We start from the raw sequence: 18,046 nt of genomic DNA, 5'->3' as shown, positions 1-18,046 counted from the left end.
CCGAGGAAGAGAAATTGTGCTTTCAGATTGCAACATCAATTCTTCCCTGGGTCTCCAGACTGCTGGCTTGCCCTGCAGACTTTGGACTCGCTAGCCCCTACAATTGTGTGAACTAATTCCTTAAAATCTTTCTCTACTTTCATATCTCATTAATTTTATTTTTTTGGTTCTTTGGAGAACTCTGACTAATATACCGCCTATGTCCTTAACCAAGGATGCTGCAGGATTGGAAATTAACTGGAATCTACTCTCTGTCTTTGCCATGCCTGTGTAAAGTGTATTGATATCTTAAAGACTAGAAATCTCTTAGTATTTCAGCTGGGACATGATATAAGCAATATTCAAATGTAAATTGCATCATGTATATGGGTGCTAAAATTTTTAATCTTTGTTTAGATGAACCAGTCCTACTGAATGTTTCTTGATTTGGCGTTTTAGAAAAATACCAAGCATACAAGTGAAATATAATTGAATACAAAAGAAGAAATGTGCTTTTTTTCTTTCAAATGCTAAAGTTTTTTATTAGCTGGTCAAGGTCAGTTAGCAAGAGGGACAAATTAATGGTCACTACAGCCATTAACAAAACAGGGACAGTGAAACTAGTTTCAGTCTTTTCCCCAATATCTATAAATGAACATTTTAGCAGTAGTTGTGTCTTTGTGTTGGTTTTATAAGTAGATACTATTTCAAGGAGAAATTGAATCCTGGTGAAGTGAAATGGAAAAGTAATGAAAGTGTGTTTCCATCTCAAGCTTCCTGTTCATTTCAAGAAAATTATTTTCTCATTATACCTCAGTTGTAGCTACCACAGTGGCATAATTATTTCTTAGTGGAAAGAAGGGATCAGCAATGGGACAGCATTTTGTCCAATTTCACACTAAGGAACATGATCATCGATTATTTTTTTCTTTTCTCTAGCTTATACTAACAGGAATGCAAGGATTACACAAAATAATTGCATATATGATCACTTCCTGCCAATATAAAATGTCACTGAACACAATGGCAGGGCCTATTTCCAAATGACTGCCGACATTTTGGTTTGGCCTATGGAGAAAAGTCACATAAGCTACTTAAAGCTGGAATCATAATCTTTCAAGATTAAAATCACGAAAGCTTTAAAGCTGGCCTGATGCCAAATTTCAATTTCCTGTTGTGCCTTCGGGGGATAACGTGGTGAATATTGGAAAACTGTTCTTTTTGATGGTTTTTCAGATACTTTTGTGCAATTCATTCCAACTTAGCCACTGTCATATTTTAAAAGCTGGCCAGTTTTTGGTAAGTTATGTACTAAGAAACCTGACACTTTAGTATTGTTTTCTCATTTATTAGTAATGATGCCGTGTAGAGTCTAAAGCACAGCTTTTGGACAGAGAGAAGAATAGGTTTTCTTTTATTAGTTCAGTGATAACTCGGGGCAAGTTAATTAGCATCTAGCTAAAAATTATAAATAAAGGTGCTATAAGAATCATCTCGAGTGAGATGGTGCATGTACTTTCTGTGGTACTGGTCGCTCTGAGCCGAGATCGCGCCACTGCACTTCAGCCTGGGCGACAGAGCGAGACTCCGTCTCAAAAAAAAAAAAAAAAAAAAAAAAAAAAAAAAGAACATAAGCGCATTTTCACTTTAATGTGTGCTAGACATCCCCAAATTCACATGCCCAGTGCTGGACCCCTGATCTCAACTCCCAGTGTGCTTCACCTGCAACTTTCCCCATCTCAGGTAATGGCAACTTCATCTTTCTACTTTCTCAGGCCTCACCTTTTTCGTATCCCACATCAATCCTTGGGGAAAGCCTTTGAATCTATTTCCAAAATATTTCAAGAATGTAACCACTCTTCCTGCTTCCATTACAGTCACTTTGATCCAATACATCATCATCTTTCAGCTGGGTGACTGCAACGGCTCCTAACCTTTTTCTTTGCTTCCACTCTTGACCCGCCGTAGTTTATTTTCAATTATCACACTTTTTCTTTTTGGTTTAACAGTTCTGAACCTTGATGATTTTCACAGTTCAGTAAGAGGCTTCCTTCAAACCTGTAGCCTACTTAAAAAATAATAGCATCTATAGAGTAGTTTTTTGTCAAAGTGTGCTCCACCAGTCGCCTGCATCAGATATAGTTGGTTGTTTATTTGGGTGTTTGTTAAAAAATTCTTGGACCCTCATCCAGACCTGCTTCACTCAGTCTCCTGGGCTAGTCTTGGTTGTCTAGATTTTAAATGAAATCTTTCGGTAATTCTCATGCAAACTAAAAGCTGAGAACCACACTGATGAGAGGAGCTAGATATGCATTGTTTAGAGAATACTAAAAGGTTTCCTGAGTGTGTTTAATACCTGGCAGACACATTCATACATTTGATTCTCTCCCCATTCCTTGCCAGAGATGATTTCTGCATACCCATTAGCCTCAAAATCTTCCCCTGAATATACTATACTTCTTTTTTTGTTGTTTAATATATGCAGCACCTTACATACTCTGCTTTTCAGTGCCCTAATGAGGCACAGGGTAAAATGTCCTATAGAACAAATGGGTACATACAAGGAGTCTTTTCTAACAATAGGCCATAACCATGTCATTTTTTTCTTATTGGTAGGTTTAACCAGAATTATGCTCTTCTATGCATAAGTGAACCTGAATTAATAAGTTTATTTATTTATTTACTTTGAGACAGTGTCTCACTTTGTCTCCCAACCTAGGGTGCAGTGGTACAGTCACGGATCACTACAGCCTTGACCTCCTGGGTTTAAGTGATCCTCCTGCTCCAGTCCCCCAAGTAGCTGGGACCACAGGTGCACATCCCATGCCTAGCGAATTAAAAATTATTTTCCTGTAGAGATGAAGTCTCCCTATGTTGCCCAGGCTGGTTTTGAACTTCTAAGCTCAACCAATCCTCCCCTCTGGGCCCCCCAAAATGCTGGGATTACAGGTGTGAGCCACCACATCCAGCCATAAATTAATAGTTTTAGAGCCACTTGAATTTGGCCTGCTTGCTTCAAAGGGCAGCTCAACACCTGAAGTGCTTTTATCTTCTCACACCTGTTGCTTGTGACCTCTTTTGCAATCAGTTTATAAAGTAACTCTTTATGAATTTTAACTCTTTCCTCCTTATATCTATCAAGGATATTGAACTAAAGAGTAAGGGACAACTACTTGGAATCTGAGTGTGAAAGATTCATAGCTAATTTCTGTTTGAAAAAGAAATATTCTTTTTCCGTTAAAGAAAAAAAAAAACAACCCTTTATTTTGGCAGGCAATTTTCTGGGTAGCCACTAATATATGTATGTATTTTATTTACTTATCCATTTATTATAATTATTTTGATTTATTTGTTGGTTTCATATCATTTTCTTTACTATTACACATACTTCCTCTATTTAGTATAATGATTTTCTTCTTCAGAGAAGATTAGCCCAACAAGACAATTCGCATTTCATACAAGCTGATCTAGCAAAAGAGATCTTCAGAATTAATTATCCATAGACACTATGTCAAGTATTTATCAGTTAGAATGAATTCAGTTGCATATAACACAAAACCTAAATCAAGTGAGTTAACACCATAATGCAATTAATTTGCTCACAAAATAGGAAGTTCCAGAGTTAGGAAAGTCTTTGCAGTTAGCCGATCCAGCGGAGGGATCATTCAAGAATTCAGGCTTTTCCTAGTTCCCTGAATTCCCCTTCTCCAGTTTCCATTTTATCCTAAGCTGCTTCCCCTTTAAATTGTAGGATTGCTGTCAGTAGCATTGGTCTGAATGCCTCCTTGTTCTTATTCAATGGAAGAGACTCTCTTAAGAGGTAGAAGAGTGTTCATAATTCCTAGCAAAATTCTCCTTCTAAATCATGAGCCTTAAGTGGGTCATTTACCCATTCCTGAACCAATCTGTATTTCCAGAAAAATCCCTTGTGCTGATGATTTAAGATTGGTGCTTCTGAACCAACCAACCAACAACAACAACAACAACAACAAAAATAAAGGAATCTCATGAACGGTTTTACTGAATACAAGCCTAACTCTGTTAAACTGTATTGTTGCTATGTAATTGTGCTGGGGAAAGGTGAAATGAATGTTTAGGGAGATTGGATTATGATGTGCAATACAACATTTTTAACATAATATTTTAGTGTTAAATATGTATGTATTTATAATATAAATTAATATATTGTATAATATATAAGCATATATATGAATATGTAAGCATATATTTTATATATATGAATATGTATGTTCAGATTCTGACAGGAAATAAGTATCTGGATGAGAGAAAAGACCATTTGTTACTTAAAGAACATGTCAGTTCTCACATAGCTCCAGTCTCTATGGGGTAACACAGGAAAGGACTTATATTGCCCTGCATATGCAGAAGGTATTACACCCCAAGAGAGGAACCCTGAAATCATGAGACTTGGAGCTCAAGTAGAGGTATGGCTGGTGTAACAGCCCATCTTCCCTCCTGCAGAGAGAGAGAGAGAGAGAAAGAGAGACCTTTACGCTGTAATATAAACAGATCTTCTCCAGTGAGGAAAGGGAAAGTCTCTAGACTCCCTAGCCTGGGATATAAGCAAATGGTTCTAAGGAGATAACACCAAATTTCTCTGGAACAATAAATATATTATCTCTAGCTTCCAAGGCATATTTGTTCTTAGGCATCCCTTAACAAATGCCCTTTGCTCAGAAAGCCTAGATTGTCCAGAAATGTAAAAATATTCATGGAAAATGATCTCCTGATAGCTAAACAAAATTCTTCCAATAGAGATTATAGAGTGGCATGAAAATTTCGATCTGGTAGGCAATGAAGTATTGGAAAACCTTATGCTTTGATGAGATCAAGTTGAATTGAATTGCCACATGTTTCTCAATACTTACCTCTTTTAAAACTTAAGTGACAAAAACATTTTATGTCTTCATTTCATTAACTCAAAAACGATTCACTCAGTATAAACTAAGGGCAAGTCAATACTGAGAAGTGATCAGAACGTTGCCTTTTCCTAAGGGAGCATGCAAGTTAATAAACAGTTCAGTGGACCCTTGAACGATGCCAGAGTTAGGGACACCAACTCCCTATGTAGTGAAAAATTTCAGTATAGCTTCTGACTCCACGAAAGCTTAACTACTAATAGCCTACCCTTGACCAGAAGTATTATTGATAACATAAAGTCAATTAATACATATTTTGTATGTTATATGTATTATATACTGCAGTCTTACAATAAAGTTAGAGAAAAGAAAATGTTATTAAGAAAATGCAAAGAAGAGAAAATACCTTCCCAATAATACTGTACTTGTGAATACCAGAAGTTTATTCATGTGTTTCAAGATGAATTGTCTTTCTAAAATGGCAGCAACCACTGTAGCAGACCTTGATCTATAGTACATATCAAGCGATTCAACTTTTTCTTGTAATGTCACAACTTTGCTCCTTGGGAGCCCTTCCAGCATCACTGTTGGTACTTCGTATGGGTCCCATGGTGTTATTCAAGGCTTATGGTATTGCACTAAACACAATGAAAAATATGGGAGAATCACGAGGCATCACTTTTTACTGTGCAATTTACTGGAGGAAGGAACAGCTCCTGTTAGATGACTAGTGACACATGACGTTTTAAGTGGATACTCACAACACTGGAGCTCACTGCAACAGCAACAGGAGGTGGCTACAACATTATTACAGTAGTAAAGTCTGTACCAGTTAATTTTATGCAGTTATGATTTAATATTGCATTAATGTGTCTTTTGACTGTGAATGGAGTCATGTCCATTCTGTAAGTATTTGCGTATTTATTGAAAAAAATCCATATATAAGTGGACCCGTGCAGTTCAAACTTGTGTTGTTGAAGGGTCAACTGTACAGTAGTCTTCCATGATCTGCGCTTTTGCTTTCTGATGCTTCTGTTACTCAAGATCAGCAGAGATCTAAAAATATAAGTGGAACATTCCAGAAATAAACAATTCATAAATTTTGAATCACTCTCTGTTCTGAGTAGCCTGAGGAAATCTTTTACCAACCTGCTCCATCCAGCCCAGGATGTGGCTCATCCCTTTGTTCTGCATTTCCATGTTGTCTGCATTATCTGCCCGTTAGTTACTTAGCAGGCTTCTTGGTAGTCAGATGAACTGTCATGGTATTGTGGTGCTTGTGTTCAGATCACTCTAGTTTTACTTAATAATGGCCTCAAAGTCCAAGAATAGTGATGCTGGCAATGTAGATATGCCAAATGAAAGCCTCGAAGTGCTGTCTTTTGGAAAAAAAAAATGTGTGTGTGTTGGGGGAACCAAAGCAAAAATGGACAAATGGGATATCAAGTTAAAAAGGTTCTGCACAGCAAAGAATACAATCAAAAAAGTAAAGAGGCAACCCAGAGAATGGGAGAAAATATTTGCAAACTACCCATCTAGCAAGGGATTCATAAGCAGACTATATAAGGAGCTGAAACAACTCTATAGGAAAAAAATCTCATAATCCAGTCAAAAAATGGGCAAAAGATTTGAACAGACATTTCTCAAAAGAAGACATACAAATGGCAAGCAGGCATACGAAAAGATGCTCAACATCTTGGATCATCAGAGAAATGCAAATCCAAACTACAATGAGATATCATCTCACCCCAGTTAAAATGGCTTTTGTCCAAAAGACAGGCAATAACAAATGCTGGCAAGGATATGGAGAAAAGGGAATCCTTGTACACTGTCAGTGGGAATGTAAATTAGCACAACCACTAGGAAGAACAGTTTGGAGGTTCCTCAAAAAACTGAAAATAGAGCTACCATATACGATCCAGCAATGCCCCTCCTGGGTATATACCCAAAAGAAAGGTAATCAGTACTTTGAAGAGATATCTGTGCTCTCATGTTTTTTTGCAGTACTGTTCCCAATAGCCAAGTTGTGAAAGTAAACTAAGTGTCCATCAACAGATGAATGGATGAAGAAAATGCGGTATATACGCACGATGGAGTGCTATTCAGCCATGAAAAAGAATGAGAGCCTGTCATTTGCAGCAACGTGGATGGAATTGGTGGTTGTTGAGTGAAATAAGCCAGATACAGAAAGACAAACATTGCATGTTCTCCCTTATTAGTGGGATCTAAAAGCCAAAACAATTGTACTCATGGATATAGAGATTAGAAGAATGTTTCCCAGAGGTTAATGGGTACAAAAAATAGAATAAACAAGACCTAGTGTTTGATAGCACAGGGTTACTATAGTCAGCAATAACTTAATTGTGCATTTTTAAATAAAAGAGTATAATTGGATTGTTTGTAACACAAGGATAAATGCTTGAGGGTATAGATACCCCATTTCACATGAAGCGATTATTACACATTGCATGCCTGTATCAAAAAATGTTATGTAGGCTGGGCACAGTGGCTCATGCCTGTAATCCCAGAACTTTGGGAGCTGAGGTGAGCAGATCACTTGAGGTCAGGAGTTTGAGACCAGACTGGTCAACATGGTGAAACCCCATTTCTACTAAAAATACAAAAATTAGCTGGGCGTGGTGGTGGGTGCCTATAATCCTAGCTACTTGGAAGGCTGAGGCAGGAGAATCGCTTGAGCCTGGGAGGCGGAAGTTGCAGTGAGCTGAGATTGCATCATTGCACTCCAGACTGGGAAACAGTGAGATTCCATCTCAAAAACAAAAACAAACAAAAATCTTGTGTACCCCATAAATATATACTCCTATGTACCCACAAAAATTAAAATTTTTTTTTTAAAAAGAGAAAAGGCAAAAGTTCTTAACTTAATAAGGAAAGAAAAAAGGAATCATGTGCTGAGGTGGCCAAGATTTATGGTTAAAAACAATCTTCTATCCGTGAAATTGTGAAGAAGGAAGAAGAAATTCATGCATGTGTATATATAGAGTTTAGTATTGTCCATGGTTTCAGGTATCCACTGGGGATATTGCAATACATCTCCACTGGATAAGGGGAGACTACTGTAATTGTCATTTAAGTAGATTAAACTCCCTTTCTTGGTTTCATTCTAGAATCCAAGAATTGACAATTTAACAATTCTCGCTCTTTCCTTGCCTAACGCAGCCATGGCTCGTGGTCCCAAGAAGCATCTGAAGCGGGTAGCAGCTCCAAAGCATTGGATGCTGGATAAATTGACCAGTGTGTTTGCTCCTTGTCCATCCACCGGTCCCCACAAGTTGAGAGAGTGTCTCCCCCTCATCATTTTCCTAAGGAACAGACTTAAGTATGCCCTGACAGGAGATGAAGTAAAGAAGATTTGCATGCAGCGGTTCATTAAGATCGATGGCAAGGTCCGAACTGATATAACCTACCCTGCTGGATTCATGGATGTCATCAGCATTGACAAGACGGGAGAGAACTTCCGTCTGATCTATGACACCAAGGGTCGCTTTGCTGTACATCGTATTACACCTGAGGAGGCCAAGTACAAGTTATGCAAAGTGAGAAAGATCTTTGTGGGCACAAAAGGAATCCCTCATCTGGTGACTCATGATGCCCGCACCATCCGCTACCCCGATCCCCTCATCAAGGTGAATGATACCATTCAGATTGATTTGGAGACTGGCAAGATTACTGATTTCATCAAGTTCGACACTGGTAACCTGTGTATGGTGACTGGAGGTGCTAACCTGGGAAGAATTGGTGTGATCACCAACAGAGAGAGGCATCCTGGATCTTTTGATGTGGTTCACGTGAAAGATGCCAATGGCAACAGCTTTGCCACTCGACTTTCCAACATTTTTGTTATTGGCAAGGGCAACAAACCATGGATTTCTCTTCCCCGAGGAAAGGGTATCCGCCTCACCATTGCTGAAGAGAGAGACAAAAGACTGGCGGCCAAACAGAGCAGTGGGTGAAATGGGCCCCTGGGTGCCATGTCAGACCTTTGTACGTAATTAAAAATATTGTGGCAGGAAAAAAAAAAAAAAAAAAAAAAACAATTCTCATTTCTTATATTCATTAAAGTGCTTTTCCCCTCTCTGACTCCCCCAGAAATCTCTTTCATTTTTCTCCATCAGACTAATTCTGTTTCTTGAAATCTTCATAGAAAATGGTGCATTGCTCTATTCACTGTAAGGTTCTATCCATTTCAGTTATATTAATTTCTAATTCCAGAGGGCTATATAAGAGTCTGTGTGTGTCTTTGTGCTTCTGCTACATGCTTTATTAGAATTTTTAAAAGCTAACAGTTATCAAATTCTTGCTCAGTATGAGGCTTTTTGCTTTTTCCTGCAGTTTCTCATTTAATCCTTACAAGGACATTAGAGGGTAGTGCTCTAGCTTTACAATTGGTAAAATGTAGGCAAGAAGAAAGTGGGTAAATTCACAATAGTCACATAATTAGCAAATGGCAGAGCTTGTGTTTATCAAATAAGAAAATGCAGATGGAAGACCAGTATGGTGGCATGTGTCTGTAGTCCCAGCTACTTGGGAGGCTGAGGCAGGAGGGTTGTTTGAGCCCCGATATTGGAGGTTACAGTGAGCTGTGATTGTGCCACTGCACTCAAGCCTGGGTGATACACCAAGACCTTGTCTCAAAAACAAACAAAGAAGCAAACAAAAAGGAGAATGCATATGCCCACGGAGTGCCCTGTGCAAGCTGTATACCTCCATGCATGTTGCTAGGGTTAGAATTATTTATTCTTCCATCTCTCCTATTAAATTTGAAATGACTTTAGGGTACGCAGGAAATTGCAAAGTGAGAAATTTCCTACAGTCTTTGCCCATGTTCCCGGGGTAACTCATGCTTAGTCTTGAGTGACCATATGATTGTCTTTGCCTATGAAAGCAATTGTTTCATGAGTTCATGTAAAGCAAAAAACGTGACGTTCCCTAGCAAATGCTAGCAGCAGTGCAAGGCAAACCATATTGCTCATGAAGGTTTGGCAGAGCCCTGGTAACTGAGGCAGTTGCTTCTCTTTAGGCAATTTACTTGCCACTTCACAGCCACTGCCAGTAACTTTGCCAAGCTACTCCCGGCTGTTCTATAACCCACTCGTTAATGTAGATCATTTACCAGAAGTAAGTCTATCTTACAATGGTCATCCTTCAAATGACTTGGAGAAAGACTCAAGGCAGCAATTATTCAACTTTATTGCTTCAGTGACTAAAGCATTTTTTGCTTTAATGGGCTGCCAAGCTATATAGAGAGAAAGTGCTTGTGGCAGGACTGGAAAGAGGAGAACACATTGAGAGTTAGAAAGCAAACTCCACTCCCTGGGGCTTCAGCTAAGTGGCTGGCTTTGAGATTTGCGTGTTTCATGAAACTCTCCTATTGGCAGCTGTGATTGGCTATTTGACCCTCTTTATCGCCTGTTCATGTTAACACAGAGGTTCACAGTGTTGTTTCTTGTCAAAAGAACTATGCTAAGATAGAGGAGCCTAATTGCGTACTTTGTTAGGCTGATATTAACAACCTACGGGGAGGCAGAGCACCAAAACAAATTGTGCAGGGTGAATATTTTACAAAGGTGGCAACCCATGGCACAGAGTGCCCTGAAATGATGTGATTTGAGCAAAACAACCCAGATCTCAGATTTATTTGTTTCCTCCTGTTTACTTTCTGTGGGCAACAGGTGCCTAAGGTATCATTTCAATAGGAACAGCTCACTATTTTTTTTCTAATTCAGGGTTGCTGTTATCAACAGATAGAAGTGTATTAAGTGTATCTCAAAAGAACACTGCAAAAGGATAAGGTAATAGTTATTTGATCGCTAATGAAGACTTTTATCTCACTCTCTGTTACTCTGACCATGTATTATATTGCCTTAGGTCAATTTGACTTGCAATATTGTTGAATACAGTACCATTTAAACTAGCTCCAGGAAATTTGGTCTGCCTTACATGATTTTGTACTTAGCTATGGAGGATATAGTGTAAGATTTAAGGCAGTTGAAAACAAAGAACCCAGCAGTTGATTTCAAGGCTATGGGTTCTATTTAGGTTGAGAAAGAAATGAAAAAAAAAGTTCCTATGAATATCTCTATGAGATTCAGCAACAATTATAGCCTCAACAAAAAGGGTCATGAACTAGAGTTAAGTAGAGAAATAACACTGAAGCTCTGATTTTTTTTTTCACAAATAATAGTGGAGGTACAAAATAGCTTGTTAAAAGTAGTGATGTCCAAATGGAGTCTGATATACTTGAGTTAACAACAAAAAATGAATAAAATTTTACTGTATAAAGAAGCTTGAAGCAGTGAGATCTAATGTCAAGATTTTTAAAGCATCTATTCTTTATTTTTCTTGGGTAATTCTAACATTAGTTCATTATGTAGAATTTTCTTTTCTTTCTTTTTTTTAGGGAGAGCAATGATAGGTTCTCACTATATTCCCAGTCTGGTCTCAAACTTCTGGGCTCAAAAGATCCTTGCCTCTGCTGGGACTACAGATATGTGCCAATGTGCCCAGCTTAAATATACAATATTTTATGAGACTGTCCATGACTTGCATAATAATAAAAATTACCCTAAGAATTATTGCAGAGAGCTAATATGTGGATTTTATAATTTATTTTCTTATATAATAAAAACTTTCTTGGGATTTTGAATCTTACATTTGACAAAGATATAAACTAAAATTTGACTAAGATACACTAATAATTTAGTACAGCATATATATTTTTTAATAGAACAAAGTTTATGGCCAGGTCTGTTTTTTTTCTTCTTCTTCTTCAAGTCTCGTTCTGTCACCCAGGCTGGAGTGCAGTGGTGTGATGTCGGCTCACTGCAACCTTTGCCTTCTGGGTTCAAGCAATTCTCCCGATGCAGCCTCCCGAGTAGCTGGGACTACAGGTACCTGTCACCATGCCCAGCTGATTTGTGCATTTTTATTAGAGACGGAGTTTCACCATGTTGGCCAGGCTGCTCTCAAACTCCTGACCTCAAGTGATCCTCCCACCTTGGCCTCCCAAATTGTTGGGATTTCAGGTGTGAGCCAACACGCCCAGCCCAGGTCTGTTATATGGTAGCTTCTGTGGTTCAGTTTCAGGTTATATGCAAGACATTTTTTCCTTCCTAAAACTTTTAAAGCTCACAGATAAGATTAATATGTAGCCTGTGTAAGATCAGGAATGGTAATATTGTCCTAAAAGAAGGGGATTCCAGGTGGGATGTCTAAAAAGTAGTGAAAGTATCAGGAGGTGACAAATAGAAATGTTTGTATATTGTTCTCCATTGAGAAAAGTTGTGACACTCTTTGTATGCTGGGTGGGAAAAGAGTTCAGTGATCAATTACTGCTGCTTTTCCTGGGTCATGGAACAGGGAAACGTGGGCTATTTGTCTTTTATTTGCTGAAATTGTAAATAAAAGAGTGTCTTGATTCTATTCTAAAGAGTAGAGAATAGCAATTCATTAGGGTGGCATAGGTTGATAGAAACATTCTATAAGTGACTGTACCATTTAATATTCTCACCAATATAAAGGTTCTTTCCAGTTTCTCCAAGTCCTTGCCAATTAGCATTGCCTGCATTTGATATTCTAGGGGTGCGAAGTGGGATTCCATTGTGGTTTTAATTTGAATATCCCTAATGAGTAATGAAGATGAACTTCTTTTCATGTTTGTATTGGCCATTTCTATATCTTCTCTGGTGAAATGTCCATTGAAATCTTTTGCCCATTTTTTGTAGTGTTTTTGTTTTAAAAGATGGGGTCTTACTCTGTTGCCCAGGCTGGAGTGCAGTGGCATGATCATGGCCCACTGCAGCCTCAACCTCACAGGGTCAAGTGATCTACCTCATTCTCCCAAGTAGCTGGGACTACAGGTGTGCAGCAGCACATCTGGCTAATTTTTTTAAAAATATTTTTTTTGTAGAGACAAGGTCTTGCTGTGTTGCCCAGGCTAGCCTTGAACTCCTGGATTTAAGCAATCCTCCCACCTCCACCTTCCAAAGTGCTAGGACTACAGGTGTGAACAACTGTGCCAAGCCTTTGGCCAGTTTTTAATTGGGTTGTTTACCATCTTACTATCTTAAATATGGAGTTGTAAGAGTTTTTCTTTTTATACTCTAGATATAAGTTTATTATTGGAGATATGATTTTCAAACATTTCTTCTAGTCCATGGCTTGCCTTTTTACTTTCTTGATTGTATATTTTGAAGTGAAAAGGTTTTGAATTTCAGTGATGCCTATTAGTGTTTTTCTTTATTTCCTGTGTGTTTACTTTTGTAAAATTATTACATAATCCAAGATCACTACTCCTATGTTTTCTTCTAAGAGTTTTATAGTTTAGTTTAATTCTTACTTGTAAGTATACAACATAGTTCAAGTTACTCTTTGTGTATGGTGTGAGGTAAGGGTTCAAGTTCATTACTCTGCATGTAGGTATCTAATTGTCCCAGCACCATTTGGTGAAAAAACAATTCTTTCCTCTATTTAAAGGTATTAGCACCTTTGTCCAGAGAGAGTTTCTTGTTATGCATAATTCTCATAGCAAATCAATACACATAAATCTGGCTACTATATACTATAGTCAGTATCCTCATCGTGTTCACAAAGAAACTGAAAGGCAATGCTAAATTTATATGTTTCTGATGTATAAGATACTGTACTATTGTGCTAAGTCCTTGATAGTATACAGGGCATATCTAAATACAGGGCAGTGGCTATAGACATTAACCAAATAATAACATATGTATGTTTATGAACTGTGGTAAGTGCTGAAATTATTTTTGTTTCTAAAAACAGTAATTAAATAGTAAAGCTATTATCAATTATACTTTTTTATAGTACTGGAATATAAATTTCTAATTGGTTTTATAATTTTAGACTTGGAAAATGTTGTCATCATCATATTAATACTTGTGTTGGTTGTAAAGCTGTAAAAAAAATTCAGTGGAGATGGAATTTATTCCTTCGATTCCATTGAGCACTGAGCTGAGCATTGGGCATTTATCATATTCTTTTGCTAATGTTTGCATTTTAATTTTCCTTTGAGGGTTAAAGCTGAGACAGATTTTGTTCTTGTGTCTCTGAGTAAGTCACTTAACTCTTTGTGCCTCAGTGTCCTTTTCACTTAAATGGTGGTATGAATCTCATATGATTCTTGTGAGGATTAAATACATTGATCCATATAAAATATTGAAAACAGTGCTTGATGCATAGTAAGCATTGACTACTATCCATCACTTGAATGTAAGCCATTTGAGGGCAGAGATTTTTGTTACTTTAATTCAGTAATATATTCTAGTCCCTTAAACACATACCTGACACATATCTGGTGTTTAAAAACTGTAGAATGAATTATGTAAGACGTAAAATGCTGGTTTCTAATAGGGCAAATTGTGGGAATTTCATTAGACTTATGCTAATGGGCTCATCATGCCATTGAAAATCTTCTCCCCATTCTCTCTCTCTCTCTCTCTCTTTTTTTTTTTTTTTTTTTTTTTTTTTTTTTTTTTTTTTTTTTAGCAATGGAGTTTCACTGTGTTGCCCAGGCTGGAGTGCAGTGGTGGGATCTTGGCTCACTGAAAGCTCTACCCCCCGGGTTGAAGGGATTCTCTTGCCTCAGCCTCCCAAGTAACTGGGATTATAGGTGCTTGCCACCACGCCAGGCAATTTTGTATTTTTAGTAGAGATGGGATTTCACCACGTTGGCCAGGTTGGTCTCAAACTCCTGATCTCTGGTGATCCACCCGCCTCGGCCTCCCAAAGTGCTGGGTTTACACACATCAGCCACCATGTTGGGCCCGCATTCTTTACCTGTTACCTGTTTACCTTTACACGAGAGTGTATGATGTGCAAATAGGGTGCACCAGATTGGAGTTACTTTTGTAAACCCTTGATTTGGAACAATGTTATATAAGGGAATGGGCAGTTTTACAGAGAGTTATGAACTAAATTGAGATATGTGTACAGCAAGTCATAAATAAAATTGGAAAACAATCCTGTTCTCCCAACATACCCACTTAAAGAATTGAAACAATTTGGAGAAAAACCCTGGCAGAACTACCAGATGGTAGTGAGGACTGTGAAGTGAAAGTGTGGCAGAAAAGATGAGTTGAAATGAAAACACCCCTTGGTTTTTGCAAAGTTCCCTACACATGTATTGAATTTCCAATAACATTTAGGATGTTTTGAGAGATGAAGAATCCGTTTCTAGAAATAAATTTAAACATGAATCCCATAGTCAGAGATGCCTTAGAAACTCTCATTGTTTACTACCTGGAGCTGCATATTGTCAAGTCTAGATTCTATCAAGTGAAGATTCTTTAAAAGCAAAGAGAAATTTGATCACTATGGGGAGTAGGTAAAGTCAGTTGCTGAAATGAATAGGAAAAGGACACAGTTTCAAAGAGAAAGTGAGAGTATCCGAGTTGGCTCTTTCAATATGCTTCTTGACAGATGTACCATATTCCAGCTTCTTTTCTCGAGTGAGTTAAGGAAGCCAGTCTTAACAAAGAAGGACTCTCATGTGTCTCGCTGTATGGAATACAGTGCCTCTAATTGCATTTGGTTACTCTTAAAAGCCCTTGTTCTTGTGGTTTGAGTGCTTGTGGTTTTCAGGAAAAAGTTTGAGGAAAGCAAATATATTTATATTTGGAAACCAAAGAGGCAGATGCCATTAAAATGTGTCCAGTACATCTTTTAAAATTGAAATATAATGTTAAATGTCTCTGGAGAAAGTGACTTAATAATGCAAGGTGTTTCTTTGCAATTTGGGTTAGTTCTCTTAATTTATCTTAGTGTTTTCCTGTTATTTCAATGGGTTTGTTTTGATCTAAATCTGTATATATTGATTTAAGCTTTGATTTGTTTTGAGAGAAGAACAATTCTTGTTCAGATCAATTCTGTGGAGTTATCCTGCATAGGAAGGAAGTGGATGATAGGTGCGGCTGAGGTTTTCCTAGGAAATTCAGTATTTGCCATATTGGGCATTGACTGGGAGGAGATGAGGATCATGGATCTAGTTTTTATAAAATCAAACCAAGCCAAACCAAGTGAAACAAAGGAATAAGGGAAAGCCGAGAAGTTGCCAAGCAACCAGAATTTGGAATTCTTGTTTCAGTCGGAGAAGTGTTCATGAATTCAATATCATGATAATAAGATAATGCTACATCGTACCCATGTGAGTACTTTAAGCTGTGGAAGATTTCGCACCTACGTTATCGCAGGTGATCCTCAGAACACTGTTAGGGTAATGGCAGGGCAAGGTGTGCCTTTATTAAAACCATTTTGTCAGTGGTGAAACTGGGTGTATTAATTTCCTAGGGATGCCATAACAAATGTCCACAAACTTGGTGGCTTCAAACAACAGAACGTTATTCTCTTATAGTTCTGGAAGCTAAAAGTCAGAAATCCAGTCAGCCGGGCTGTGTTCCTTCTGGAGGCTCTAGGGTGTCAGTCCCCAACCTTTTTGGCACAAGGGACCTGTTTCATGGAAGACTGTTTTTCCATGGACAGGGGATGGGGATGGTTTTGGAAGGATTCAAGCACCTTCAATTTATTGTGCACTTTATTCCTATTATTATTACATTGTAATATATAATGAAATAACTATGCAACTAATCATAATGAAGAATAGTGGGAGCCCTAAGCTTGTTCCTACAACTAGATGACCTCATCTCCGGGTGATGGGAGGCAGTGACAGATCATCAGGCATTAGATTCTCATAAAGAGTGTGGACCCTAGATCCCCTGCATGTGCAGTTCACAATAGAAATTGTGCTCCTATGAGAATCTATGAAGAATTCTGCTGCTGATCTGACGGGAGGCAGAGTTCAGGGGGTAATGCAAGCAATGGGGAGTGGCCGTAAATACAGATGAAGCTTTGCTTGCTTACCCACCTCTCATTTCCTGCTGTGCAACCCAGTTCCTAACAGGTGGCGGGCCAGTGCAGTCCATGGCACGGGGACTGGGGACCCCTGCTCTAGGGGAGAATTCATTTCTTGTCTCTTCTGGCTTCTGGTGGCTGCTGGCATTCCTTGCCTTGTGGCCACATCCCTCCCATTTTTGTCTCTGTGACCACATTGCCTCTCCTATGTGGTGTCTTCTCCACATCTGTGTCTGAAATCTCCCTCTACCTTTCTCTTATAAGGACAGTTGTCATTGGCTTTAGGACCTGCTCAGATAGTGCAGAATGATCTCTTCATCTCAGGATACCTGTGTGCTTCCAATGGTTTGCTGTCCCATGTATGTTAAAGAAAAATGAAATGGTCTCAGCTGGGCATGGTGGCTCATGCCTGTAATCCTAGCACTTTGGGAAGCCGAGGCAGGTGGATCACAAGGTCAGGAGTTCAAGACCAACCTGGCCAATATGGTGAAACTCCGTCTCTACTAAAAATACAAAAATTAGACAGGCGTGGTGGCAGGTGCCTGTAGTCCCAGCTACTGGGGAGGCTGAGGCAGGAGAATTGCTTGAACCTGGGAAGCAGAGGTGGCAGTGAGCCAGGATCATGCCATGGCACTCCAGCCTTGGTGAAAGAGTGAGGTTTTGTCTCAAAAGAAAAAGAAAGAAAAATGAAATGATCTCATTTCAAGAAAATTAAGATCTTAAAATGAAGAGTATACAGCTGAATTAATAAAAATGAGTGAGTGACTGTTAAATTCAAGGGTCAAGAGGTCTTGTATATTTGGGATTCATCATGTTAAACAAAATGAAACAGACTTTTAAATTACAAATATGTCAAAGTCCTTAGTATATTTCCATGCATTTTGAATTTCTAAGGCGAATGTAATGTTTCCCAAAATTAAATAAAAAAGAGAATTCCTTTTTGTCAGACTTCAGGGACTAGTGGGCTTCAAAAAACAGTTTAGGAAAACAGTACATTTCCTGCTTGACAAAGAGAAATTTAGCTCAATTACAGTGAATGGCCCAGGAGAAGAGTTGTACAGGTAGCTATCATTTATTGAGTATTTACTACGAGTTAGGTACATATTAAGTGCTTTAGATGCATTAACGTTTAATCTTTACAACATACTTTTTGAGGTAGGTTCTATTATAATTATTTTACAACTGGGAAAACTGAGGCAAAAAGATTTACACAACTTCTCCAGATTTACACGGCTAGTAAGTGGTTGAGTTTGGATCCTAATCAAGGTAACCTTCTTAATCAAGCCTGCTATCATAACCAC

At 38.3% G+C, this 18,046-nt stretch overlaps 1 protein-coding gene across 1 annotated transcript; it reads left to right on the top strand.

Moving 5' to 3' along the window:
* Positions 1–8,023: 8,023 nt before the first annotated feature.
* LOC104658204 (40S ribosomal protein S4, X isoform-like) lies at positions 8,024–8,914 on the top strand. Its single transcript, XM_010358161.2, has one exon. It carries the CDS (start codon positions 8,042–8,044, stop codon positions 8,831–8,833), a length of 792 nt encoding a protein of 263 aa, XP_010356463.2. The 5' UTR covers positions 8,024–8,041; the 3' UTR covers positions 8,834–8,914.
* The last annotated feature ends 9,132 nt before the right edge of the window (positions 8,915–18,046 follow it).

Source organism: Rhinopithecus roxellana, chromosome 9, assembly GCF_007565055.1.
Source record: "Rhinopithecus roxellana isolate Shanxi Qingling chromosome 9, ASM756505v1, whole genome shotgun sequence".
Lineage (NCBI taxonomy): Eukaryota > Metazoa > Chordata > Mammalia > Primates > Cercopithecidae > Rhinopithecus > Rhinopithecus roxellana.
This window is presented reverse-complemented; position numbering and strand designations above follow the sequence as displayed.